Source organism: Pezoporus occidentalis, unplaced genomic scaffold (assembly GCF_034315485.1).
Source record: "Pezoporus occidentalis ecotype Australia unplaced genomic scaffold, CSIRO_AGI_Poc_V1 ctg184, whole genome shotgun sequence".
Classification (NCBI taxonomy): domain Eukaryota; kingdom Metazoa; phylum Chordata; class Aves; order Psittaciformes; family Psittacidae; genus Pezoporus; species Pezoporus occidentalis.
This window is the reverse complement of record NW_026913683.1, coordinates 964,088-987,559: the sequence shown is the minus strand read 5'-3', so window position 1 is coordinate 987,559 and position 23,472 is coordinate 964,088. Positions and strand designations below refer to the sequence as shown.

At 35.5% G+C, this 23,472-nt stretch overlaps 1 protein-coding gene across 6 annotated transcripts in view; it reads right to left on the bottom strand.

Moving 5' to 3' along the window:
* ATF2 (activating transcription factor 2) overlaps window positions 1-23,472 on the bottom strand; it is a 44,927-nt gene that overhangs the window by 2,902 nt on the left and 18,553 nt on the right. For 4 of the 6 annotated variants that reach the window (XM_062615850.1, XM_062615854.1, XM_062615851.1 and 1 more), the window contains 6 exons: window positions 20,465-20,643; window positions 20,026-20,140; window positions 19,761-19,847; window positions 10,961-11,110; window positions 9,129-9,335; window positions 3,116-3,221 (listed from right to left, as the gene is read on the bottom strand). In XM_062615850.1, the coding sequence (XP_062471834.1) occupies window positions 3,116-3,221; window positions 9,129-9,335; window positions 10,961-11,110; window positions 19,761-19,847; window positions 20,026-20,140; window positions 20,465-20,643 (844 nt within the window). Of the gene's footprint in view, window positions 1-3,115; window positions 3,222-8,633; window positions 8,707-9,128; window positions 9,336-10,960; window positions 11,111-19,760; window positions 19,848-20,025; window positions 20,141-20,464; window positions 20,644-23,472 lie in introns of those variants that run through there. The other 2 variants (XR_009964265.1, XM_062615853.1) reach the window with 2 other exon arrangements.

Sequence of the window (23,472 nt, the reverse complement as noted above, 5' to 3'; positions counted from 1 at the left end):
TGCCTAGTGAATCAGCTGGTGGGTGCCACATTTAATTCTAATGATGACTGCTCATGTCAATAAAAACAAGTTATAGATTAAAAATGCTACCAGATCTCTTGGTTCTATATGAATTGGCACTCAATTTTTAATACACGCAAGTGCCAATTCAGTTAACCCTATTCAACAGGCTTTCATCTTTGCTACACCTCTATCAAAACCTACAAGATCTCATGCAAAAAAAACAAGTAAGAAGGAACACATGCAAACTTCGTTAACAACAGAAAATCTAGCACCATTTCCTGAAAAATACTGCATTACTGACACTAGCATATTGTTTCCCCCAGTCAGAATGAAATGGCAGTAAGTAGGACAACATGTATTGAATACAGTCTCCCCACTATAACACCTGCTCCTCCTCTTCAGAGCTGTTGTTATTCTCCTATGAATCTCATTCTTCTTATTATCCTACTTTTGCTGATCCCAATTTCCTTGTTGGCCAAATCCTTAGACTCAAGAACAAGGGTTAGTTTTAAATGCCACAAGCCTGAGATAGAGAGGAAGTGAAATAGATCATTAACTTTCAGCTATTGAAGAAAGGTCTTCCATTGTTCTGCATCCCTTAATATACATGTTAACTCAAAAGACATGTCTGTAATAATATCACAATGGAAAGGAACATGGGAAAGATTTCTCCTATACATGGTACTTCCACATGCACAGCCCCCTCCCCGCCCCCTAATGTTTAAAGATGCATTCAGAACCAATAGCATCCTTCTTTGGGAAATAAAAAAGCTTAAATACTCATTTTTTCTGATTTCTCTGTCCTAATGATACCCTCTTTTGAAGCAGGCACCATACTTTTTCAATAAGGAAAATATCCCAAGAACAATTTTTGACAAAGAAAGGGGTACCTGCACTGTTGTGCTTTTTTCACTTGACCTGAGACAAAAACATGACTGTGAAATCCAAAAGATCTTAAAAGATATGTAAAAGTGCCAAAAATACCCTGAAAAGCAATAGACTATTTGTGCCTACTGAAGTGCACAATACATGAAACCCCATTAGATTGTGGACTTAGCTGTTAAAACACAATCTGCATAGTATGAGCTAGCACTTTCTCAGCAGTGCACAATATTCAGCACTGCAGGAGCCCTGTAAGCTGGTGCCTTCAATTTCTTCCACAGACAGACTGTTAAACCACTCAATAAATTTTTGAAGCAATTCAGCTTAGATTAGTTGATGAACATAATGTTTATTTAAAAATACTTTCTATGAACACCATTTTCATGAACATATTAACTGAAATCATTTTCCCCCCTCATAAATTGTACTGTGGTAAGTCACTTAGCCTACATGCTTTCCTAACAATATTCACACAGAGATAATAGGACAAAATCCTTTCAGAGGGATGGCATTACAACTATCATTCATGTTGAACTTTTATTTTCAAGAAACTAGATGAGCTATGCTTCCAATCTCCTTGCTTACTACCATTTTTTTCTAAAATGTAGGCTTTTTCAGTTTTTTAGTTCTTACTAATTTGGCGTTCTTTAGTAAATTAGAAACATTATAGTTCTTTTCTGAGGACAGAAAATAAGCATTAATAAGCAGGCCAATTGTCAAATCTTCAATGAAGAAATCCTTAGCATGCAATTAGTTTGCCGCTCCAAGACTTAGGTTTAAATATTTTGCATGCCAATTCAGGAGCACACATCCTCTAACATCAAAATGCAAGAAATCTACAGTTTTTGTTGCTTTGAAAACCTTGCATGCATAATGTTATCCCCTAGTAGCTTCCGTATGAAATTATGTTGTTCTGTCAGATGGGAGCCATAATGGCCTCATCCCTGCAGCAATCATTGTTAATATAAATCCCAAACATATTTCTATACTGTTCCAATTTACTCCAAGATGCTATTTTCCGTCTTGTCAAAATGACTGGAGATCAAAGGACCAAGATTTATAAGCTCAAAACTGACAAAATCAGTATTCTAAATATATATGGCAATAGAGAATTGCTAAATCTCACGAATCTTTTAAATTAAAAAATATTGCCCATTCTGATGAAATTGCTTACAATGACTACAAGTAAAGATGGTGGCCATTAACTTTTATCGCAAGCACCTGAGGATCCGTTTGCATGCAATACAAAATGTTCCTTTATTCTCCCGAATTACTGACACTGGCAAATTAAAATGAAGTGGCTACATATGGCAGAAACAATCTTCACATTTACAAATATCTTGAAATATCACTAAATCATAAAAACGAAAGCTGTGGGTTATATATTATGAATGTTGCCTAATGCATTCCCAGCTCAGTTATTTGTAACAAATTTGTGTACAATGGACAAAATTGGTCATTTATTCTACAGCACCAGCAGCTGGTTCTGCCACTGCGTATCATATCCAAAAAGGAAGTTGCAAGTCAGGGAAGCATAATTAACCTTTAAAATGCTGGAAGGATGAAAAAAAAGAAAAATAAAAATCAAATGAGCAACTTTAAGTAAAAATTTACATTAAAGACAAACCATGCTGCTTAAACTCCTGTTATTCCCTTCAGCGTTAGAACTGCTTTTTATAATACCCTGTTTACAGAAAAGTAGTCACCTAATGTGGAAATCAAAACAAGCTAGAAGACATTGTACAGTAGGAGCCCTGAACCTGCATCTTATTATTTTAACGGCTTGTCTGATCCTGGATGTAACGGTAAATGAGGACAGCTGTTACATTACCTCTACCAAAATCTCATTACAATGAAGAAAAAAAAACCCACAAGGACCTTTCACTGTACTAAGCTAAGATAAAGTATAAAAAAACGGTTTATCATGTGCTTTTAATACTTAAATTGAATTTTCCAAAGCAGGTGTAGTAACCAATAGTCCTTAAATGCTAATTATCACATGCATTTATTAAACCAACATAAAACCACAACATTTCAACTGAAAGGACTTAAAATATATTTCTAAATATCACATACACATTTTTGTCTTCCAATAGCCTTTGAGATTTTTTAAAAAATATCTTTAACATTATATTAGAACTGCACTTCTCAATTTTAATGTTCATTCAGTTCACTTTGGCAGTATTTCATTGATGCAGCCTAAGGCTATAGGTAATGGAACATTACTCACTATGATAGCCAGATTTCTTCTGCATGGCGGTTACAGGGCAATCTTTATGAGCCAGAAGAAGCTGTTTCAGCTGTGCCACTTCATTTCTCAGCAGGGTGACTTCATTCTAAAGGAGAAGAAAGTTACGCACTTTACCAGGCTCAAACGACACACATTTTGAAGGTAAGTATTAAGTTTTATAGGATTTTCAGTTGTTCATTTAGGGGTAGATAAAACACAGGAAGTTTCCATTTGGCATATATTGCAAAAAGTATACATTTCTTTTATCTCAGAATATGTAAACATAGCTGAAACCTGGCAAACTTTATTTTATGATTTTCTTAAACTAGGAAATGCTTTTTCTGGAAAATACAACATACGTTTTTCAGTTTGCAGATGCAGAGTCTACACATAGTCTCATTCACATGATCCAGCTCCTGTAAGATTCTTCTGCAAAGTTTTGTGATGAATCCTCATCAGAGTAAACCTATATTTAACTACCCACATTTTAACAGATGCCACAGCCAACATTAAAAAAGGTAAAAAATAAATAATCAGCCAACGCAGAATGATTTTGGCGATTATATTTGTACTTGGTCTTTGAAAATGTCATGTACTGGAAAGTAATTTAGTAAAAGTTCGTTGATTTCCAGATCAGTTTTTGCTTTGGCACCCATACATAAACACGTTGGATGAAGGAATCCCTTGATAATACTGACAAAATCCTGAAATGTCAGTTTATGTCACTAAAGCAGAGTGTAATCTAGGAGACAGCACCTGCAGAAGCTAGTGACTGGGTTTATTTCCAGGCTGTGCCTTTCCACTACTGGGCGACCTTCAGCAAGGTCATTTTACTTCTTTGCGCTGCTATTTCCTCATTTGTAAAATGGAAGACAGTGATACTCACCTCTCCCATAAAGCAGTTTGATATCTATAGATGAGAAGTGCTATATAACTACATCATATGTGACAACCCAAATTAAGAAGGGAATGGCATTTTGATAGACCCGTTTTCACTTTAAATAGTAGAAAAATTGTTTACGTATCCACAGAATCAAGTTATCTGTAATGCTCTGTGATCCCCTTCTCTTGTCACAATATTTGCTTTTCATGGGTTATTTTATTTTAAATATAAACCCTTTCCACTGATACTTGAACATACTTAAACTATAAGAACCTTTGCACGTTAGCATAAAATACCACACGCATGACGTAATTGTTTGGTAAATGCATATTTTTATGCATTTGGGAGCAAGTTAAAGAAAAAACGAACAAGGGAAAATAGGATTGCAACTAGAAGTATCTGGAAAAAATAAACCACAGGAAATTAGATGTATTTACTTGCTAGCTAGAAGTAAGGCAACAGATTCCAAAGCAAGGAAAACAATTTTTAAGAACAGAACTGAGTAGGTTTAATTACACTAAGTAACACATTTTATAAATATCTGTAAGTAAAATAATAGATCTTTTAAAAGAAAAGGCTCCTCTTTGTGTCCTCTTTTCCAATTTAGAAAACAAATAATTTCAAGTCTTTGTACTTGCAAAATCCTCTTAAGCTATTAAGGACTACTTTTCTATTCATTTTATTGTGTCAATGTCTTTTATCAAATTTATAGCAAAAGCAAGAGTTGAAATAAAGCCAAAAATCTGACTTGATGGCCATTTCTAATGAAAGAAAAATGCAGCTGCAAACAAAAAAAATCTGCAGTTAAAAAAAAACAACCAAAACACCCACATATTCTCTACTAGCTGGCATTACACGTCCTGAAATGTTGGGCTTTTAAGAAAGCACACTACTTCTGCCTCTAGCTCTCGGGTTCCTCTTAGTTCATCATGTTATTACTGAGGACTCACAAATCTCGATGCCAAGCAGGCAGCTGCTCAGAACTGATGTAGCTGGGGAAAAAACAAAAAAGTGCTGATGTGGTTTTGAGACACTTTTTGATAATCTACAGAAGCAGCAATGTCCAAGAATATGAAACTTGTGTCTGTTACTTCCTTAGTTTAAAGGAACATTAGCAAAATAAGTGATTAAACTGGGGGAAAGCTTTTCAGGAATTTTCTACTTTAATCTTCCACATTTTAAGGAAGAATTTTATATACAAGTGGCACATATAAATATGAAATTGCTGTTCATCAGTGTAATAAAACTAATGTTTATGAACATTTTTTGAAATACAGTTTATAGATTAATGTAAATGGTATTATAAATCGTAAGAATTTTGCTACCAGAAATAGAAAAAGCAAATATATTATCTTACATTAAAGCAGATTTAAAGAAAAATGGAACAGCATTCCTATACTAAAAAGTTGATGTTTTATCATTGAATACATAGCTAGCACTGTTATTAACATGAACACTGTATGCCAACAGTGTTACATGCAATGCACAAATCATCCCTGAAAGCAGAACAGAGTATGTCTGCTAGACACACAGTACTTGGAGTGTCACAGAAAGGCTGTCATTTACATATTACATATTAAGTGGTAAGAACCACTTCTAACTGGTAATAAAATGTGGTTGCTAGAACCAACTCCCATACACACCGTAATTTCATATCATGTATATGACAACGGCGAGTCTTTCCATCTCATTTAAAACATGTTAGCATGTAGTGGTCATTTAACATGCTGAAAACAGGCTAATACGAAGCACATGGAATAAACATTTCAACAGTTCACATCAAGGAAGATTATTTCAAGTTTTCACACTGGAAAAGTCCTTGTCATTAATGCGACAGATTATCAAGTCAAGTGTGTGCATCGACATTTCCTTAAATAAACATGAAATATACCTCTCATGCTGTCTAGAAGAATTTTTATGTTCCCAGATTTCAAAAACTGCTAAGATTAGAAAGCAGGTTTCTGTCAGAAAGCGTATCTGTTTTTACCTGCACTCCCTTTTTCAAAAGATTCTTTCCCTTCTGTACTCTTACAAAGGCATACCACGCAGCATACAGTATGTTCTTCTGTATCTGCCTATTTCTCCCTGGATCCAAAATGCATATGTAATAGTGGGACCAGAGTAACCCTTACTTAGCAAGGTGTGGGACAATATTTGTGAATAAAATATATTTACCAAAACTATCATCAAACACAGGCAGATGCGACTTACAGGGATAGGGGATTAACATGGCTCAAACACTGCTCTTCCTGTTTCTTTCTGTGCAACTTCAACAAGACACCTCTATATGGGAAAGGGCCTTTTATTTTATTCAAGGCCAGGCTGAAGGGGACTTGAGCAACCTTGTCTCGTGGAAGGTGTCCCTGCCTGTGGCAGGGGGCATGGATCTAGATGATCTTTAAGGTCCTTTTCAACCCAAACCACTCTATGATTCTATGACCTTTACTCATAGGCATTTCTTTCAAAATTTAGCCTTCTGAAACCAGCTTCTGCAGCATTAGTACAAACCACCACTTAACTGCTCCTTCTATAAAACTTACAATGACCTCATGAGGCAGATAGCCCATTCTTCTACTAGTACTTTGCCCTCTAAGATTATTAAACCAACAAAGACCAAATAGAGACCACATAATGAACTTTGGCATCTGATCCTGCAATACGATTGAGTGGCCATTGGGGACACACTGCCCATACTTCCTTAACGTTATATAGCATACCATACCCTGCAGTGATGTGTAAGGCACAGCGGCAACCCAATGTGGTATATAAAATTTAAGATCAATGAACAAGTTAAAACATTAGTAGAAAACACAGTCCATAAAAAGCAAATACTAATTAAACTTTAAAAGGTTGCATGCATGAAAAAAACTTACGGGGCAAGACTGTAATAAAGACAGCCAACCTAACCTACATATATTATTGGTGTGATGCAATAGATGGAAATTTTCCCTTAAGCAAAAATTTGGAAAATAATGCTTAAAAAGGAAGTTACATTTAAACACTTAAAAGAAGAAAGTAGGCAGGAAATCTACACAAAGCTGAAAACTATGAAGAAAATATATACCTCAACCAAGTAAACCTCTTCAAAATCCGTGTGTACTGTTAGAGAGCTTCCAGTCTTAAAAACCTCGACATCGACATTAGAAGGTCTGGCACAGACATTACAAGAAAGCTACTAAACTGTGTTGAAAGAAGTCAGAATTGTTATGTGAGGCAATGCAATGTGGTTACTTTGGTATTCGCCTGTTCTTGGACATGTGACATCTCAGTAAATTCAGCTGAGCAGGTCATTTACATATTAAACAAAATATGAACTACTAAACCCTAACACTCAGTCTATAAAATTCTACTAAGCCAAAACTCCAAACTTATTAAATTTACTATTAAGCATAAAATAAGTAATCATGGGTCGTTACTGCCCACTATGCTGATCAGCTGTGTTAGCCTGTCAAGTGAAAAATTATTATGGAAATACAGGACTGATTAATGTTTTCACATGAAGCACAGTTTAATTATTTCTCTGACATTCAATTTAATTTTCAAGTCATCCTGCTCTTCACAGTTACACGGTTTTGCTTTTGGCAGACCGTAAGAAAATTTTTGTTGAATTCACTATTACTGAGTTAACTCTTGGAAATCGGGAAATATTTTGGCTACAGTAGTTACATAATTTTTGGTTATAAAAATTGGTATGCCGAAGTTCTAGGCAGTTCACATAATACCAATAACTACTTCTGCTTAGAAACACTGAAATATACCTTATCTTTTTTGTTTGTTTTTCTCCCTGTGGATCTACCTTCACCTGTTTCTTAGGTTCTTGAAGCTGTAGTGCTACATACCCTTTTGTAATTAATGGATTTACAGCGAGGATTGTGAGGAACTTAGAGGAACACGTTTAAAGACTGTGAACAGGTATGAGAAGACTATGTATTTGCAAGAAGGTTACCTAATGCTGGTGCACAGTGTCATGATTTTTGGAATGCAGGAAATGATTTCACATTGTGTGCTTTAGGTAGGAATTTCTTAGATTTTACAGTCTGGAATGCTGAGTATTTTTACTTTTGAAGACATGAACATGAGACAACCGATACATTGTGATCTTGATTACATGATAAGAAGTAATCTGAACATGCCCTACCTTCCTTCTGGTCAAACCAGAACATTATCAAACAGCGAGAAAACAGAAATTTTAATAGGGAGGAAAAGATCAGTGATTTTGACTCACTGAACAGCTCCAATGAAAGGACAAGTGAAACTTTAACATACCAAAATAATTTCCATTACATTTTCTAAATGAATGCTTCATTTAGGAAATGACACTACTTTTTCTTTTCATAATTTTCAAAACAAAGCTTTTTGACAATACTTTGTGCCAATTCTCACTTGCTGCTGGAAAACATTAAGAAAGTATGCTTCAACATTTAACAGCAGTTTAAGCAAAAGGGTCAGAGATTGTTTCACAGGGGAAGAAGTGTGCCTACTTGACAACTTTCCAAGATCGCTAACCTCAAGATGAGGTGGAAAAATTTCTTGTAATGTACGCTAGACTACCCTCTTACAGCTGCTCACTATAGGGTTTACGCACACTGGGAGGGCAGTGTGGGGAAATTTGCACTGCCACTGCCTGAGCTGTACCTGTTCTGTGGACAAAAGAAGCCTTCAGTTTCCAGTGATGTCAATCTGGCACCTTTCACGAGCACTACATTCACTTTAAAGGAAAAAAAGTGAAGTTAAAAAGAACCAAAGGAAATCAAACCAAATCTTATTTAAATAACCCAGGCTGTGATACAAAATATTAAGAACAAAACGTTTCTAAGGTAAGGCTATTACTTTGATAATATGCCTTTACTGCAACAAATCTTGTCATCCTTGTTTGGCATCACAGTCTGAAAGTCATTTAAAATGGAGCAAAGGACAAAAAGGCATGATCCTGATGCTTACACATGTTGAAATCTTAGTATTCTTATTTTACTGCTATATGCAATTAGCGCTGAATTATCAATTCTGACCTAAGCCACCAGCTGCAAAACCATTTAATTTCAGATTTCATGCAAAGTTTAAGTTCCATTGATCCACGATCAGTAAGAAAGGAAAAACTTATTCATTTTTACTTGAAATAAAAAAGTGTACCTGTAACTGGCCATTTAGTGAGCTCAGGTCCTCTGCTTTTTTCTCCAAAGACTGCACCCAGACTTTCCGTTTCTGTCGGCATCGGGAAGCAGCAGCCCGGTTTCGCTCCAGAAACTTTCTTCTTTTCTCATCAGGGTCTTCATTGGCGGCTCTTCTTCGCCGACCACCTGTATTTGGTGTTTGTGGAGTAGGCTGAGCTGGTGATGCCTGAAAACAGTAAAAAGTATTAAAGTGTATACATTTCCTTAGTGAAAAGCTATGTCCTTTAACTCTACATCTACGCTTTAAAACTTTTACTGTATTTATACCCTCCTTACCATTAACATGTAGTATTTTAATCATGGCTCTAGATTTGGTTTAAAATTGCTCTAAAAGAAGCCAATCACTTCACAGAGTTAAATTTATATGACATTTACATTTGGCAACTGTAAAAAGCCTGGAAGCAATGCTTCTTTAGGTCAACTCTCAGAACATTCTTTTACCAATTCTGATGACAGAAGTATTTACAAAAGGTAAAATTTAAAAAGCTCTTCCACCCAAAATAACTTTTAAGTTACATTTAGCAGGAAGTAGATTTTCTACTTTTGACCCTTCTCAAACACTCCTCCCACAAACCTAGTCATAACTGAAATACTACACAAATTTTATGCCCAATATATAGAAGCTGCTTGACAAATGCTATCAGTGCTGAGACTGATCCCTGGATCTCCAGATAGCAATTTCCTACTTGTTGATGTGTTCCTCATGGATGCATACCAATTTCCCTTATATCCACCCATATATTATGAACAGATCAAAATATTGCAATATTTTAAATTATACATTATGCTCCTTTCATAGCTGTGTAGAGACCCTAGGCAAAGCCTTAATGAATTATGATAAAAACACAGTGGATATTAAAATCCTTTAAAGTTATAAGATAGACAGAATATAACTGTCTACATGACATATTCACAGGTGCACCCGCACATTCAGTCTAGCACACTAAGAAAGCTTTATTTTTAAATTAAAAACCCTAAACACGTCTCAGTTGCCATATTGATTTGGCATAAATTCTGAATAGCTAATAATTAAAAACACACCTGGGAACTCAAATCAGCCTTTTAGGAATGAAACACTTGCAATCTTTTTTCATTTTAATACTGATTTTTTAAATACCGATTTTAAAGTAACCACAAAATTACTAAACAGCAAGCTTCTCATCTTGAAAATTCTGCCATGTGAGATTATGAAAATATTCTTTTAAAAACTGTAAGGTAGTATGGGAGTTCTCATCTATCATCCCAAAGGGACAGCACATCATTCATAGACTCAGAGCCTCCCTTTCAGTATCCAGGATGGCAGAGTACACTTAATCACACAGCTGAAACTTTGTGTGGCAGCCCAGATGATCAAATTAACATAAGCATGATACCTGATCAGTTAAAAAAAATTCTGAAGAGTATTTATAACATGAAATATTCAAGAGATGCAATATAAATACACAATGAAAGCACTTAGCTTTTTCAAATAGATATTAACCAGCTGTACAATTTTTAGGTAACACAAAATTTCCTCTTAGTGATCAGAAATCAGGTGGACTTGGTTCTAAATTTGATCAGATATATAATACTTATTTTGAAATTGGCATCTTGGACAACACATTTTAGAAGCATTTAAAGAACATATAAGAACTATAAATATTTTACTGCCACATAATTATGAACTCCTAGGGGAGTCTGCAGAACATGTTAACCTCTATTTTACAAATCAAAAGTAAAGAAAAAAAGACTGGTTTTTTTTCTGCATAACAAAGAAGTGGGTAGGAGTAGCTCTCTACTTTGTTGTCATACCGGTGTTTCAGTTGTTGAAGTTGCAGGCTGCTGTAGTGATTGTGGTCGTGGCTCCTCTGACTGAGTCCTAACCAGTCCACTCGGATGTCCCTTAGCAGTATCTCCATTTGTTACCTGAGGGTGCTGCTGGGTCAAGGCTGCTTTCAATCTCTGGAGCAGAAAAAAAAAAAGGAGGGAAAAGAAAAGGAAATATTCTATCATGCTAACTTGAGGAGATATTCATATTTACACTAGTAATTACTTCCAACTCGGAAACAGAAGCTCAACTCTAAAATAGCTGTTTCTTTTTCCAGGCTTTCAACAGTGATCAAGGCATAAGTCTACTGATGGGGGACAATTTCTTGCAAGCGTGACAATAGCAGTGAGGCTTTACATAGGATCTCAGCAAGAGAACGATGGTAAGCTGTATGGAGAAGTAAACAAAAAGCCTCCTTTGTGATGAATCATGCCCACAGAGAGATGACTGTAAGGTCGTGAACAGACAGTTGCTGAAGCTGGTATTATACAAGGTACAGATCAGTAAGATAACCACCACACAAGGGAAAATAGGCAATAAAAAAATAACACAAACTTCTTCAGTTTTATAAATCTTAGTGTTCTCTATCCATTTTTAAGTAGCTTGTAATGACTCCCCTTTGTCATGCTCTTTACAAAAACTCACCTTTACAATCCTTCCTATAAGTAATTATTAGATAAAAGCCAAGGTCTTTGCTGAAACATCTCAATAATGTACAAAATAATAACAACAAGATTCAGATTATACATAAAGACTATAGAGAGAGAAATATACAACCTGTTACAGCATGCTATTTTACATCAAAATTTTTTAAAAGGTTTGAAGTTCTTCCTTAGTTACACACAGCCACTATGAAGAACAGCAGCTTCAAAGTTCAGCTGTAAATAATACATTCAAGACCTAGTGACAGCTTTATAGATTATTTTAAACAATTTTATTGACTACCTCTTGAAAATTATTTCACTCCCCTTTTGGTGAAATCTATTAAAACTATAAAAAATAATATAGTCTGTTTACAAATTCTTAATCTTAAGTGATAAAGGGTCACACTAAATTTCAGTATACAAGACTGCTCACAATTCCCAATTCTTCCTTCAAATTTCATTAGTATTGTATAATTCATCATGAATTTTCAGTTTTAATGAAGAATTTTCCTTACTCGACAAATGGTATTAAATAATGGTTTTCTATTGAGCACTGGACTTAAAAAATCCACTACAAGTTTAAGAACAGATTAATGACTTAATACCTGACATTTTGTTCATACTCTGGTAACTTGTAACATCGTATTAGGGAATATGAACAAGTTATTACCAAAGTACTAGTATTAATATGATGTCTTAAAAATGCTGGAGCTAGGCTGCAGTCAGCCAGCTCAAAATAAGTATAAGACTTTGTACCTATTTATGTAGATATTCTCTATAAGCTCTAGTATACGTCTCCCAACAATTAAGTCACTAGAATACAGCAACAGCACTCTCCTCTCTTGCATGATGACAGACTTTCCTGGATACTATTCTACAATCAGAACAAAAGATTGCAGACTATCTCTGTCAGAACTGCAAAAAAACCTTCAGGTCTGCAATATGGCAGTTACCTCAGCTATCAAATCTCTAGAGTTGACTGTAGTATTTACTGGCAGATGTCCCATTTAAAGACTACAAAGAGAACCAAGAAACTCCGATGCTCCTCTGCAGGGCTGCTATTAAGTAATCTTTCACCAGTGACTTCTGTAGCAAGTCTTTTCTGTGGTGACTGCTCTAGATTGAACTAACAGTACAAATTATCTGCAACACACCAGGTACAATGCGTCTGGGTCAATCCACCACACCATTCAACGAAGACACAGTAACTTGATCTCTTCTGCTGCTACGAGAAATAAAAATGATGAGGTTTCATCCAACTTAAGTGTCTGAATGTGTAAGCTCAGTGATAACAAGCTAACTTCTAATTTTCACAGCAACAGAGCACAAGCATTTATATGGTTAGTATGTGTACGGCCAGAATATCTGATCTACTCTGTACGTGACTGCATATAAGTATCCTCCACAAAAATACCTCAAAACAACAGAATCGATGAACTTCTAAAAATGCTTTGCAGGGCTTGCTTAAAGTTGGTTACAAAGAAAAAGTTTCCCTAGCCTATCCCTTTCTTTAATGAAAGAGAGCCCAAGTTCAGAAGATTTAGGAGATGAAACATAACTAATTAGGGTTTATTTAGGGTCTTGGTTTCTTGTTTCTTTCTTTTTGGTTTTGTTTTGTGGGTTTGTTTGTTTTTTTAATGTGCATATAAAGTAAGTAACTGTTATTACTGTCTAGCTCCATTCTTTCTACCTCTGCATTTCTTAAAGAAATATATACAAAGTTAAGCTAAAAAGAAAGTTCATGCTATTAAATATGTATATTTTGCATTTAATTTCAAAGTGGCAGTAGAAACTGAAAGAAATCGCCCCATACTGCTTACATTATAAAAGATCTATCATCAGGCACAATGGATGTTCAGTCAAAGGAGGGCTTTCCCTATTGTAATGCTAACATTTAAACATTATAATTTTGTAAATTTCAAAGTCAATGAACTCCTTTTGGAAATTACATTGTTAAATGTAAAGGACTATGGAAACAGAAATAGAAAATAATTGTTTTTACTTTTCTATTACAAAGTTTAAAATCTGAAATTCAAATTGTTATGATTAGCATTATATATAAATGCAGAAATATTGTGAAAATCTGAGGAGTATCTACAGATTTTCACAAACAGATATTCAACTCACGTATTTAAAAGGTTTCATATTATAGAAGGTAATCCTGGAGTAAAATACTATATGGATATTGGGCTTCCTGTGAGCAGGGAGATGGTTACCTCAAATACAATGAGAATCTTAGTTTTAAAAATCAAGTATATATGCAAACAAATATTAGAATAAGTGTATAGAGGTGTTATTATGTGGAGAAACCCGACGACAACCAAGGTTTGTTTGATATTATTTGGTTATTAGAGGCAAAATAAAATAGGTGTTTTCAAATAGCTTAACAGCTTTTAAAGTCTTCATTAGCAAGGTTTTATGTTCACGTATATCCTTGAAAACAAATCCTCACCACATCTGTCAAAATTTGTTAGGACTAGATCATTCTATCAAGAGCTCACAGAAACAAGATAATATTCTCCAGAAACAATTTGTGAAAAACTCAGATCCATATTTCATATCTGCCACAAAAGCTCATCAGAGTAATAACCCTCCTTCTCCTGGGTGTTATCCTACCATCTGCTGCTCTATTACTTATCTTTATTTTGCAACTAATTAACAGCATAATCTTCTAAATTCGGCAAGTTAATTATCATTATCGTGGTCTTTGCAGCATCATCAGTCCTTATGAAGTCTTGTCTTTCCACCCCCAGAGAACATACGAAAATGAAGTAGGTTGTGAGAGGGCCTGTTTCTTTAGAGTAGGCTCATTAGGTGTTTGCTGATTAGCTCGGCATGTAGAGAGACAGGTCAGAAGAATTCTGCTGAACACAAGGTCCCATGCCGGGCTCCAGCAAGTTAATGTCGGTTTCTGAACATTTGCCAAGCTGCCCTCTGTCACTTCTCAGTGGTAACCTCCTGCAGAAAGCCTACTGGTTGCCCACTGTGTGCAAGGTATTTCTCAGATTGTGACAAAAGGTTTTATATGGGTATAAATTTATATGGGTATTTATATGGGTAGGAGGAGACAGAGGGAAATACCTAGTAATAGAGCAATTTTTAAGTTCTTTAGAAGCTTCTGCAATCTATGCAGACGGGTCTGAACATTAAGTCTGCATCTACAAGCTATACACTCAAAAAAAGGTTGTTTTACAAATAACTCATATCTCATGTTTCATATACAGAAAGCATACAGTTACAGATCTTCTCACAAAAGGATCAGAAGCAACTCTGTAATGTTTAGAAACATACATCCTTGCCTTAATGAGGAACTTTTTTTGTTCTGGCTCTTTTTAAACACAGATACTGCATCTGCTTCTAAGCCTCTCTAAAATAACCACAAAACCGAGTCCTGCATTTGATTTCTTTAGCATAGCAATACATACGGAGTCACATAAAAAAATACAATTTATATTATTCAGTGTGCCACAGAAATCTGGAATTCATTTTTGCCCCTACTGAATGTTATTCTCAGTACAAGATACAAGGGCATTTTCAAAACAGTAGCAGTAAACGGTATGCAGCAGAAATCTTATAAGGAATGGCTGAAGGAACTGGGGTTGTTTAGTCTGGAGAAAAGAAGGCTCGGGGGGAGACCTGATTTATCACTCCCTACAGCTACTGAAAGGAGGTTGTAGTGAGGTGGGGGTCAGTCTCTTCCCCCAGGAAACAAGCAGTAGGACAAGAGGTAACAGCCTCAAGCTGCAGCAGGGGGAGTTTAGGTTGGCTATTAGGAGAAATTTCTTCGTCAAAAGGGTGATCAGACATTGGAACAGGCTTCCCAGGAAAGTGATGGAATCACCAACCCTGGAAGTGTTCAAAAACCATGTAGATGAGGCCCTCAGTGTTACGGTTTAGTGGTGGTCTTGGCAGTGCTGGGGTAGTGGTTGGACTTGATGATCTTAAAGGTCTTTTCCAACCTAGTTGACTCTATGATTCTAAAAGACAGCTTGTGTCCGAATAAAATCCCTAGTCATATTTCACTTTAGTTCTATCAGCAATAGGATAAAAAGGATGCAAGAACCTTCAAAAACAGTGCCTTTCACAGGTGTGAACAGACCAGCTATGTTCACTACAATAACTTCAGTATTGGACAATAAAACTAAGTGTTAGCTCCCTTATCTTTAACAGGTTTGAAGACTCCTAGGATAGCTGAATTAAAAATTTGTGTTACAAGACGGCATCCTATGCACATGACCAAAAAGATTTTCTGCCAGTTATTTTAAGCATTAGCTTTCAGAAATCAAAATGTCAATTTTTATAAAATCATGAATGAACTTTAGTAAAAGAAAGATATGATGCTTTATGTACAGTTTGGCATATGCAAGTCGTAGGAAAGAACAGGTATTCATCAAAATAGAAGTGCGTTATTTTCCCATTAATAAAAAGATAGAAATTAAGTTCCCCAAACCCATATTTAAATAATTAAACTCCACAGCACTAGGAAATAATGGCACTACAATCTCTAATCTGATTTGTATCAACTTAAGTTCTCACCTTCACTTAATAAATAATGGAAGTCTGTACAACAATACCCTTTTGTAAAAAGGTAAGAGAGGAAAGAATGACTGAGAACTGAAATCAGAGCACAAAGTGCTTTCCTTATTATAAAATTCTAAAATACATTAGTTCCTTGAAATGCCATGCAAGAAATGAACAGCTGAAATAGCTTTCCTTCAATAGCTGAGGAACAGTCGCAATGTTAGGAAACTGTCTGAGCATGTTTTTTGTATTTGCTACATATTCTATTTCCATATTTTATAATATGAAAAAAATCCATGAGACTGCAAGGTCTGTCTATAAAGAACAATAAAAATTGTCTCCAAATAATGAGTAACAAATAAAACAAAGCAACAACTAAGAAAATTCCAAAGATCTATTACAAACCTCCTTTCAGCTAGTTGTAGAGAACGCAAGTTCTCCCTGAGCCTCCTTTTCTCCAGACTAAACTACCCCAGTTCCCTCAGCTGCTCCTCAGAAGACTTGTGCACCAAGGTCAGGCTGGCAGTTCCCTGGATCCTCCTTTCAGCCGTTCTTGTAGATGGAAGTCACATTTGCTAACTTCCAGTCAACTGGAACCTCCTCAGTTGGCCAGGACTGCTGCTACATGGCTGAAAGTGGCTCAGTGAGCACTTCTGCCAGTTGGCTCAATACCCTGGGTGGATCCCACCCAGCACCATAGACTTGTGTGTGTCTAAGTGGTGTAGCAGGTCGATAATCATTTCCCCTTGGATGATGGGGGCTTCATCCTGCACCCTGTCACTGTCCTTCAGTTCAGGGTGCTGGGTACCCATAGTATAACTGCTCTTAGTATTAAAGACTGAGAGAAACAAGGCATTGAGTAACTCAGTCTTTTCCTCATCCTTTGTTCCTATGTTTTACCCCACATCCAATAGAGGATGGAGATTTTTCTTCACCCTCTTTTTGTTGCTAATGTATTTACAGAAACATTTATAATTGTCTTTTATAGCAGTACCCAGATTAAGTTCTAGCTGGGCTTTGACCCTTCTAATTTTTTCTCTGCATAACCTCACAACATACCTGTAGTCTTTCCTTCTTCCAAAGGCTATAAACTCTCTTTTATCAACATTCAGCCAAAGCTCTCCGTTTAGCTAAGCCAGTCTTCTTCCCCAATGGCTTGCCTTTCAGCACATAGAGATAGCCTGCTTCCACATCTTTAAAATTCCCTTCCTGAAGCACATCCAGCCTTCCTGGACTACTTTGCCCTTCAGGGCTAACTCCCAACATGAGCGAGAAATGTGGCTATGGTAGGCTAAAGGACACAGGAGGTGTGTTCCTAGTGTTCTGCTAACATAGCAGTAAATCCACAAATTACAGTATGCTATTAATAGATGAAATATATACTGTGATGAAACATACAGTGTTCACTTACTAAAGTTTAGTGTGATAGCTTGTATTTCAACTTTAAAAGTAAACTATTAATGAAATAAAAAGCAAGCAAGTAAAACTAAATATTAAGTCTTCTGTTGGCTTAATATGAAGACAAGTGACAAATAAACCTGATTACCACGACTTTCCAGAACTTAGTATGTAGGAAGCAAAATTATTTCAAAAAGATCCACGAAAAAGAAAGGATTTAGCATTGCAGACTTAAATTTAAAAATTTAAATGGACCTTTACAGTTAATAAACCATCACGTATCTGGCAACAATGCATTACATGGCAATGTGAGTTAGTCTTCCTGTTAGAAGCTTTCCTACATAAAGTCTCTCATTAAATTGCCTTTCCTTTAGAAACGATAAGAAATTACGGTTTTTATTTTTGTGAATAGGCACTATATAAAAGTAAATGAGCATAAGTAGTATACAGAATTCTGATATTCTTGAATTCTGCTCATGCTTTATATTAAGCAACAAGAAAGGAAAGAAGAAATACAGCAAATAACCTTTTTTACAGTCTCAAAAAAAAAAAAGATAAGCAATCACTGAAGTGCATGTATTTGCTAAATTCTAACGAGAAGACTAACGAGACTGTTAAATTTTAAGCCTAATGATCTTTGCTTTTCTTTGCATCTGAGTGATTGCTCCTTCCAATGTGAGATCAAACTCTTCCTCAGATACATATATTTCCTTTTCTCCTTTTAAAACTCTGTAAAAACAAATCACTCAGTAATATGCTTAAAAACCTAATTTCTTGTCCATATAAAAAATTTATTTGGAATCAGTTTCTCCCAGATTTCAAAGCAGAATTCAGTGCATGAACCTCCTATGAAATGCACGATTTCTGAGAAAAGAGTTCTTGTTTTCGCTTTCTGACACTCTTCTCCCGTAGATTTAATAAATTCATTTCATCAGAGCTGGTTACATTTAAATACTCAATTATTAAAGGAATCCTTTTCCCATCCCCAGGGGTACAAGGATGTACAGAAACAGACCTTCTTCCTTTCTGTCCCTCGCTACACTATTTTAAAAGTCATCGTGTTCAACAATGGAGGAAAATGATGGAAGACCTTACAGCATTAGGAAAAGTCAGTGTACTAGTGACCAGCTCTCCACCTTAATTTCACTATTTGGTGAATGTGGTCCAGTGTATATACTGGAATCCCATTACTCCAGACAGCAGAGTAATTAGTATTCAAAGACTCACTGGTTTTTATATTGTGATTTGAAGAGAGAAAATGGGTAAGCAAAGAAAACCTACAGGTTTAGGTCGAGAGAAATGAGATAAGAAAGGATGTTAAGGGCATGCTTTCACTTTACAACACTTAAGTACAACAATACCTTTTATCTAACAGGTGTTCCTGATTCTTTTTCAGCACAAAGTAAAGAGTCAGAAGAGGAACACTACTTCACAAGATACATACTATTTACAGAGGCATCTCATAAATACATAAATGGGTTAATTATTGTTTAATAATAATTTTTTATTGCTTTAGAACAGTTGGAAGAAACAGGAGAGCAAAACCAAATAAGCAACTGCCTAATGCTGCAGATATTTTTTCAAGAAATTGATCAAACTATCACCATAACTGGATCACTATTACTGGGGAAAAAAAAAAACAAAACATCTACTCATGATTTTCCCAAATAATCCCCAAAACTGCCCCAAAACAACAGAAACAACCCCCACACAAAACAATTTCTTAACTATGTCAGTACTACAAATCTAATTAAAAAACTCTTGCCAAATGAACTATATTCAGCTGAGATTCTGAAAACATTGTTAAGAAAAAACCTTTTCCTAGTTTTTTAAAGAAATATATCTTAGGGAGGAAAACATATTCTGCTTCTCAGATGGTGATGTTCACTGTTAACATGCTACTAGTCTTGTCTTTCTTCCAACTAACACTTCTCATCCTCCAATACGGGAGCAAGGAGTTTATTTTAAATTAACTAGATTTTTAACTAATGATTGAAAATAAGATCAAAACGACCATTAATAACAGAACTAACATAGGCTGGAATTTGAAAAATCTGTAAAGTAAACGCAGCTGTTATTTTTTTATTAAATTGTTTTTATTAAATTTGTACTTGCAGAATTTAGACTAACAAAAGAAAACTAGAGCTGTTTTAAAAAGCAATAGAATTTAATTAATTGCTCAAGTTACTCTTCTTGAGGAATAATGGAGTTTTTCACTTACCAATTTAGCCTCAGACTGCACTGGCTGTGGGGAGGAGGGCCCTGGGATTCCTGGGATACTAGGCACCATGGTGACAGGTCTAACAAGCTGACCAGATAAAGTATAAAAATGAAGAAAACCTGAGTATGTTATCATAACAGAGAGCATATGACAGCACTACCCTCTGAAGCCAAAACAGCTATCAAACTGCTTAAAACTAAGTTCTATGCTGCACTTATGCAAATCTGCTCCACTTTCAAATTAATATAGCATCATGCTTACTTACTGGAACTGCAGCAGGGACATGCACATTAGAATTTGTGATAGATGCAGGAATAGCAACAGGCATGGTTTGTCCATTAGGAAGATGTAACAGCAGAGGAAAAGGACCTGGAACTGGACTGAAAAAGGAATGAACTATATAAAAGAAAACTTATTCAGAGAAGAGAACAAGTTTACACATTATTTTAAATTGGTTGGTTTGTTTACAGCTATAATGTAATACTTATTTGGAGATCAAAACCATGGATTTAGTGATGTAGAGAACATGGAATTATATTTCACATGTACTGAAAGTTTTATGTGTCGTATGTAGTAAAGCACCACATTACACCAAAGCATCTGAAATTTGTACATAAACTACAGAAACAGTAACTGAAAGTAAACAAGACAAAATATTTTCCAATTCCATAAGAAAACATTTTACTAAGACTTATGTAACTTACACTACTGGTCTGTTAGAGGATGGAGCCTGGGTAATAACAGTACTAGACGTTGGTGATGGTATTGCCTGCTGAATAATAACACTTGAGTCAGAACTTGTAAGTAGTACATTAGGAACCTGCAGCGACGCTGGACGAACTATTGTTGATGTAGGCTGTGCAGTCTGCTGCAGTGACGCTTCCTGTGGGAATGAAAAAAAAAAGTCATCAGTTTGTAAAATACAATTATAGACCATTAATTCTGACTGTTAAATGAACACAGTTTGACAGAAAAGATCAGGATTTCTATCCCATTATGCGGTAGAATCTGTTATACAATTAAAGACATTCAAAAACACCCCCCTTTGGATGAATAATTTACACCATCAAAGCGAAACTGTTCCAACAGCAGTGATTTTAGTTTACGACAAACCTTGTCTCAACTTATGCTAAGGCTACTATTATTTATAATTCAGTTTTGATCAGGTATTAAGTGGTTTTGTGCCAAGAAACCCACAGCACTATCAGCACCACCATGTTTACCCACACTCTGAATAAAAAAAAAACAACAATATTTTATGGTGTCTTTATGTACATTTCAGGTTCAGTCCATTGTTCTGGATTTAAACAAGATAAACAGAAGTTTTATGGTTCAATAAAAAGGAAAAAAATTAAACCAAACCAAAATTTGTCTTTTTTAATAAACCTTTATCATTTTCCATGTACTTCTATTAACTAGAGTGCTACTAAGCTAGAAATACTTGACGGGTTACATTCATAGCATGGCAAAATATAGGCATATCCTGATGCAGAAGAAATTATTTGAGTACCGAAATTAAAATTCGTCAGTTGCATGTAAGTAGTGGACAGAACTGACTATAGTTCGTAGCTTAGCAATCAAGTAAAGTACCTTATCAATTAGAATGCAGAACCTGCATTTGCTGTTTCTGAAAACCTAGATGTATCTTATTGTAACCAATGCCTTCCCCCTCAGGAAACCCTTGATACTGTCAAGACTTCAGATTTACCTTCAGACAGGATTTTTCCCAGTTATTTCTTCTTTTGACTACTGCAATCAATGGCACATAAAACTAAACTCGTAAGACCAGCAGCATTTAGTGGCTCCACTGTTAAACCATAATTCAAACAAACGTCTCAGACCTGTGTCCTATAGGCTACATTGATTACCATTTACTGTGAATTAAGCTTAAGTTTTTAAAATACATCCACAAAGCTTTAAGTAGTAAGGTCTTAGCTGTCTTACAGATTGTTTTCATTTAAACATCCATTGCAAAATATGTGTGCTCCTCTGAGCACTTTATAGAACTGTAAGTGGTCTGGCAAACTGGGCTTTAAGAAAGGACGGACATTAGGTGATTAAGTTTTCTCCCTTCAGAAGCTCAGAGGCTAGATTTGCCATCAGGGTTCATTAGTTTGTTCAGGCTTTTCCCCAAGGGACCTAGAAGAATAGTTACAGCAAACAAGATGTTTTGGAGTGTAAAAATGAGCTGTATTGAGGAAAGCAAGAATTTTTTTCTTTAGTACAATCTGGTGTATTTATAAATGTTATATATGAACACAATAGCTAGAATTATAGATGAGCATTCAGTCACAAGAAGATAACATTCAGCATAGAATTATGGAAACAAAAAAAAAATTAAGAGTTGATTAATGCATACTCTTAAGACAGGATTAAACACTGCTTTGCAAATAAGGAATTTGATATAAAGCTATACAGATTTTATTCAGTGAGAAGAGCCATAGAAAAACACAAAGGAGACTGAACTGCTTGATCGTGGGAAATTAGAGGAAGGTATAAGGGGAGAATACTTGCCCTGATAATCTTTTGGCAATGGTCAATTCAGAAATTAATATTGTGCCATTCTTCACTGGTTTCAGCTTCACCCTTTCATGCTTGTTGTTTGCCACTATTACCTGTCTTATTACTGTGAGCAAGGAGCAACAAAGTCCATTCCCACTGTAGGGATCCAACACAGGAACATCATGGCTGCTGCCAACAGAGGTCTAAGAGCTTTTTTTTTCCCCTGTTATTCCTTTCACCTGTAACAGTCTTACACATGGCAACCACATGTCTATAAAAGTATATGTATAAATGTAAATTTAGATACATTAACACCACAGAATAAATAGCTATGGCAAAGTAATTCTTATTTCCATGAAAAAGGGATGAAGACTGTCAGCTTAGAGCAGCCATGAAGCCATGCATATATAGCTTTAACAAAAAATGTAAACTAAACAGATATTCACACATTCTCAGCAACAGGAATCCCATACCAGCCTCTTCTGTATGGGTTTGTGCCAGTGGCTTCTGTAAATACCTGTCTGTGTGGATGGGGAAACAGCTACCAAAATACAGAAGGCCAAGAAGCGCTGAGAGGCAGTGTGTGCAAGTCTCCCAAAAAAGGATAAATTCCAGAGAAAACCATCTCTGTTGATTTGCAATGAATCATGAACTTAGAACATCAGCTGAATCTGTATGCTAGCATAAACAGGCTATACAATTCATACAACATCCAAAGCAACAGTGCGAATCATACCACAAGTATTTCATATCAAAGAGTAAATATCATGCAGTAACTTCCTAATGCTACTAATGAATACACAGAATTCTTTACACAGTAATGTAGATGACCAGAACTAATAGCATAACTGATGACTACTGTAAGAAAACAATTGGATTTAAAACCTTAAGTTAGGCAATTAGCTATCTGACAAGGACTAAGCAACCTGGGAAACTGTTGAGGGTCACCCTTTGAAGTATTGTTACTCAGAAACTATAATGAGCATGAAAGCTCTCAAAGAATAACTTAGGTTTCATTTGCTTATTATTTTAAGGCTAAAAGGCTTAAAATATTTCTAATAATATCTTGGTCTATTGAAAGCAGAATATCAACTCTTACTGAAGCCTAATAGAACTCCCAGAACTCTCAGAAAACTAGGAAAGTAATTAAGTATGATTTTTTACAAGTCTCTAAGAAATTCCTTGGACAGCTACAAGGAAACTTACGACT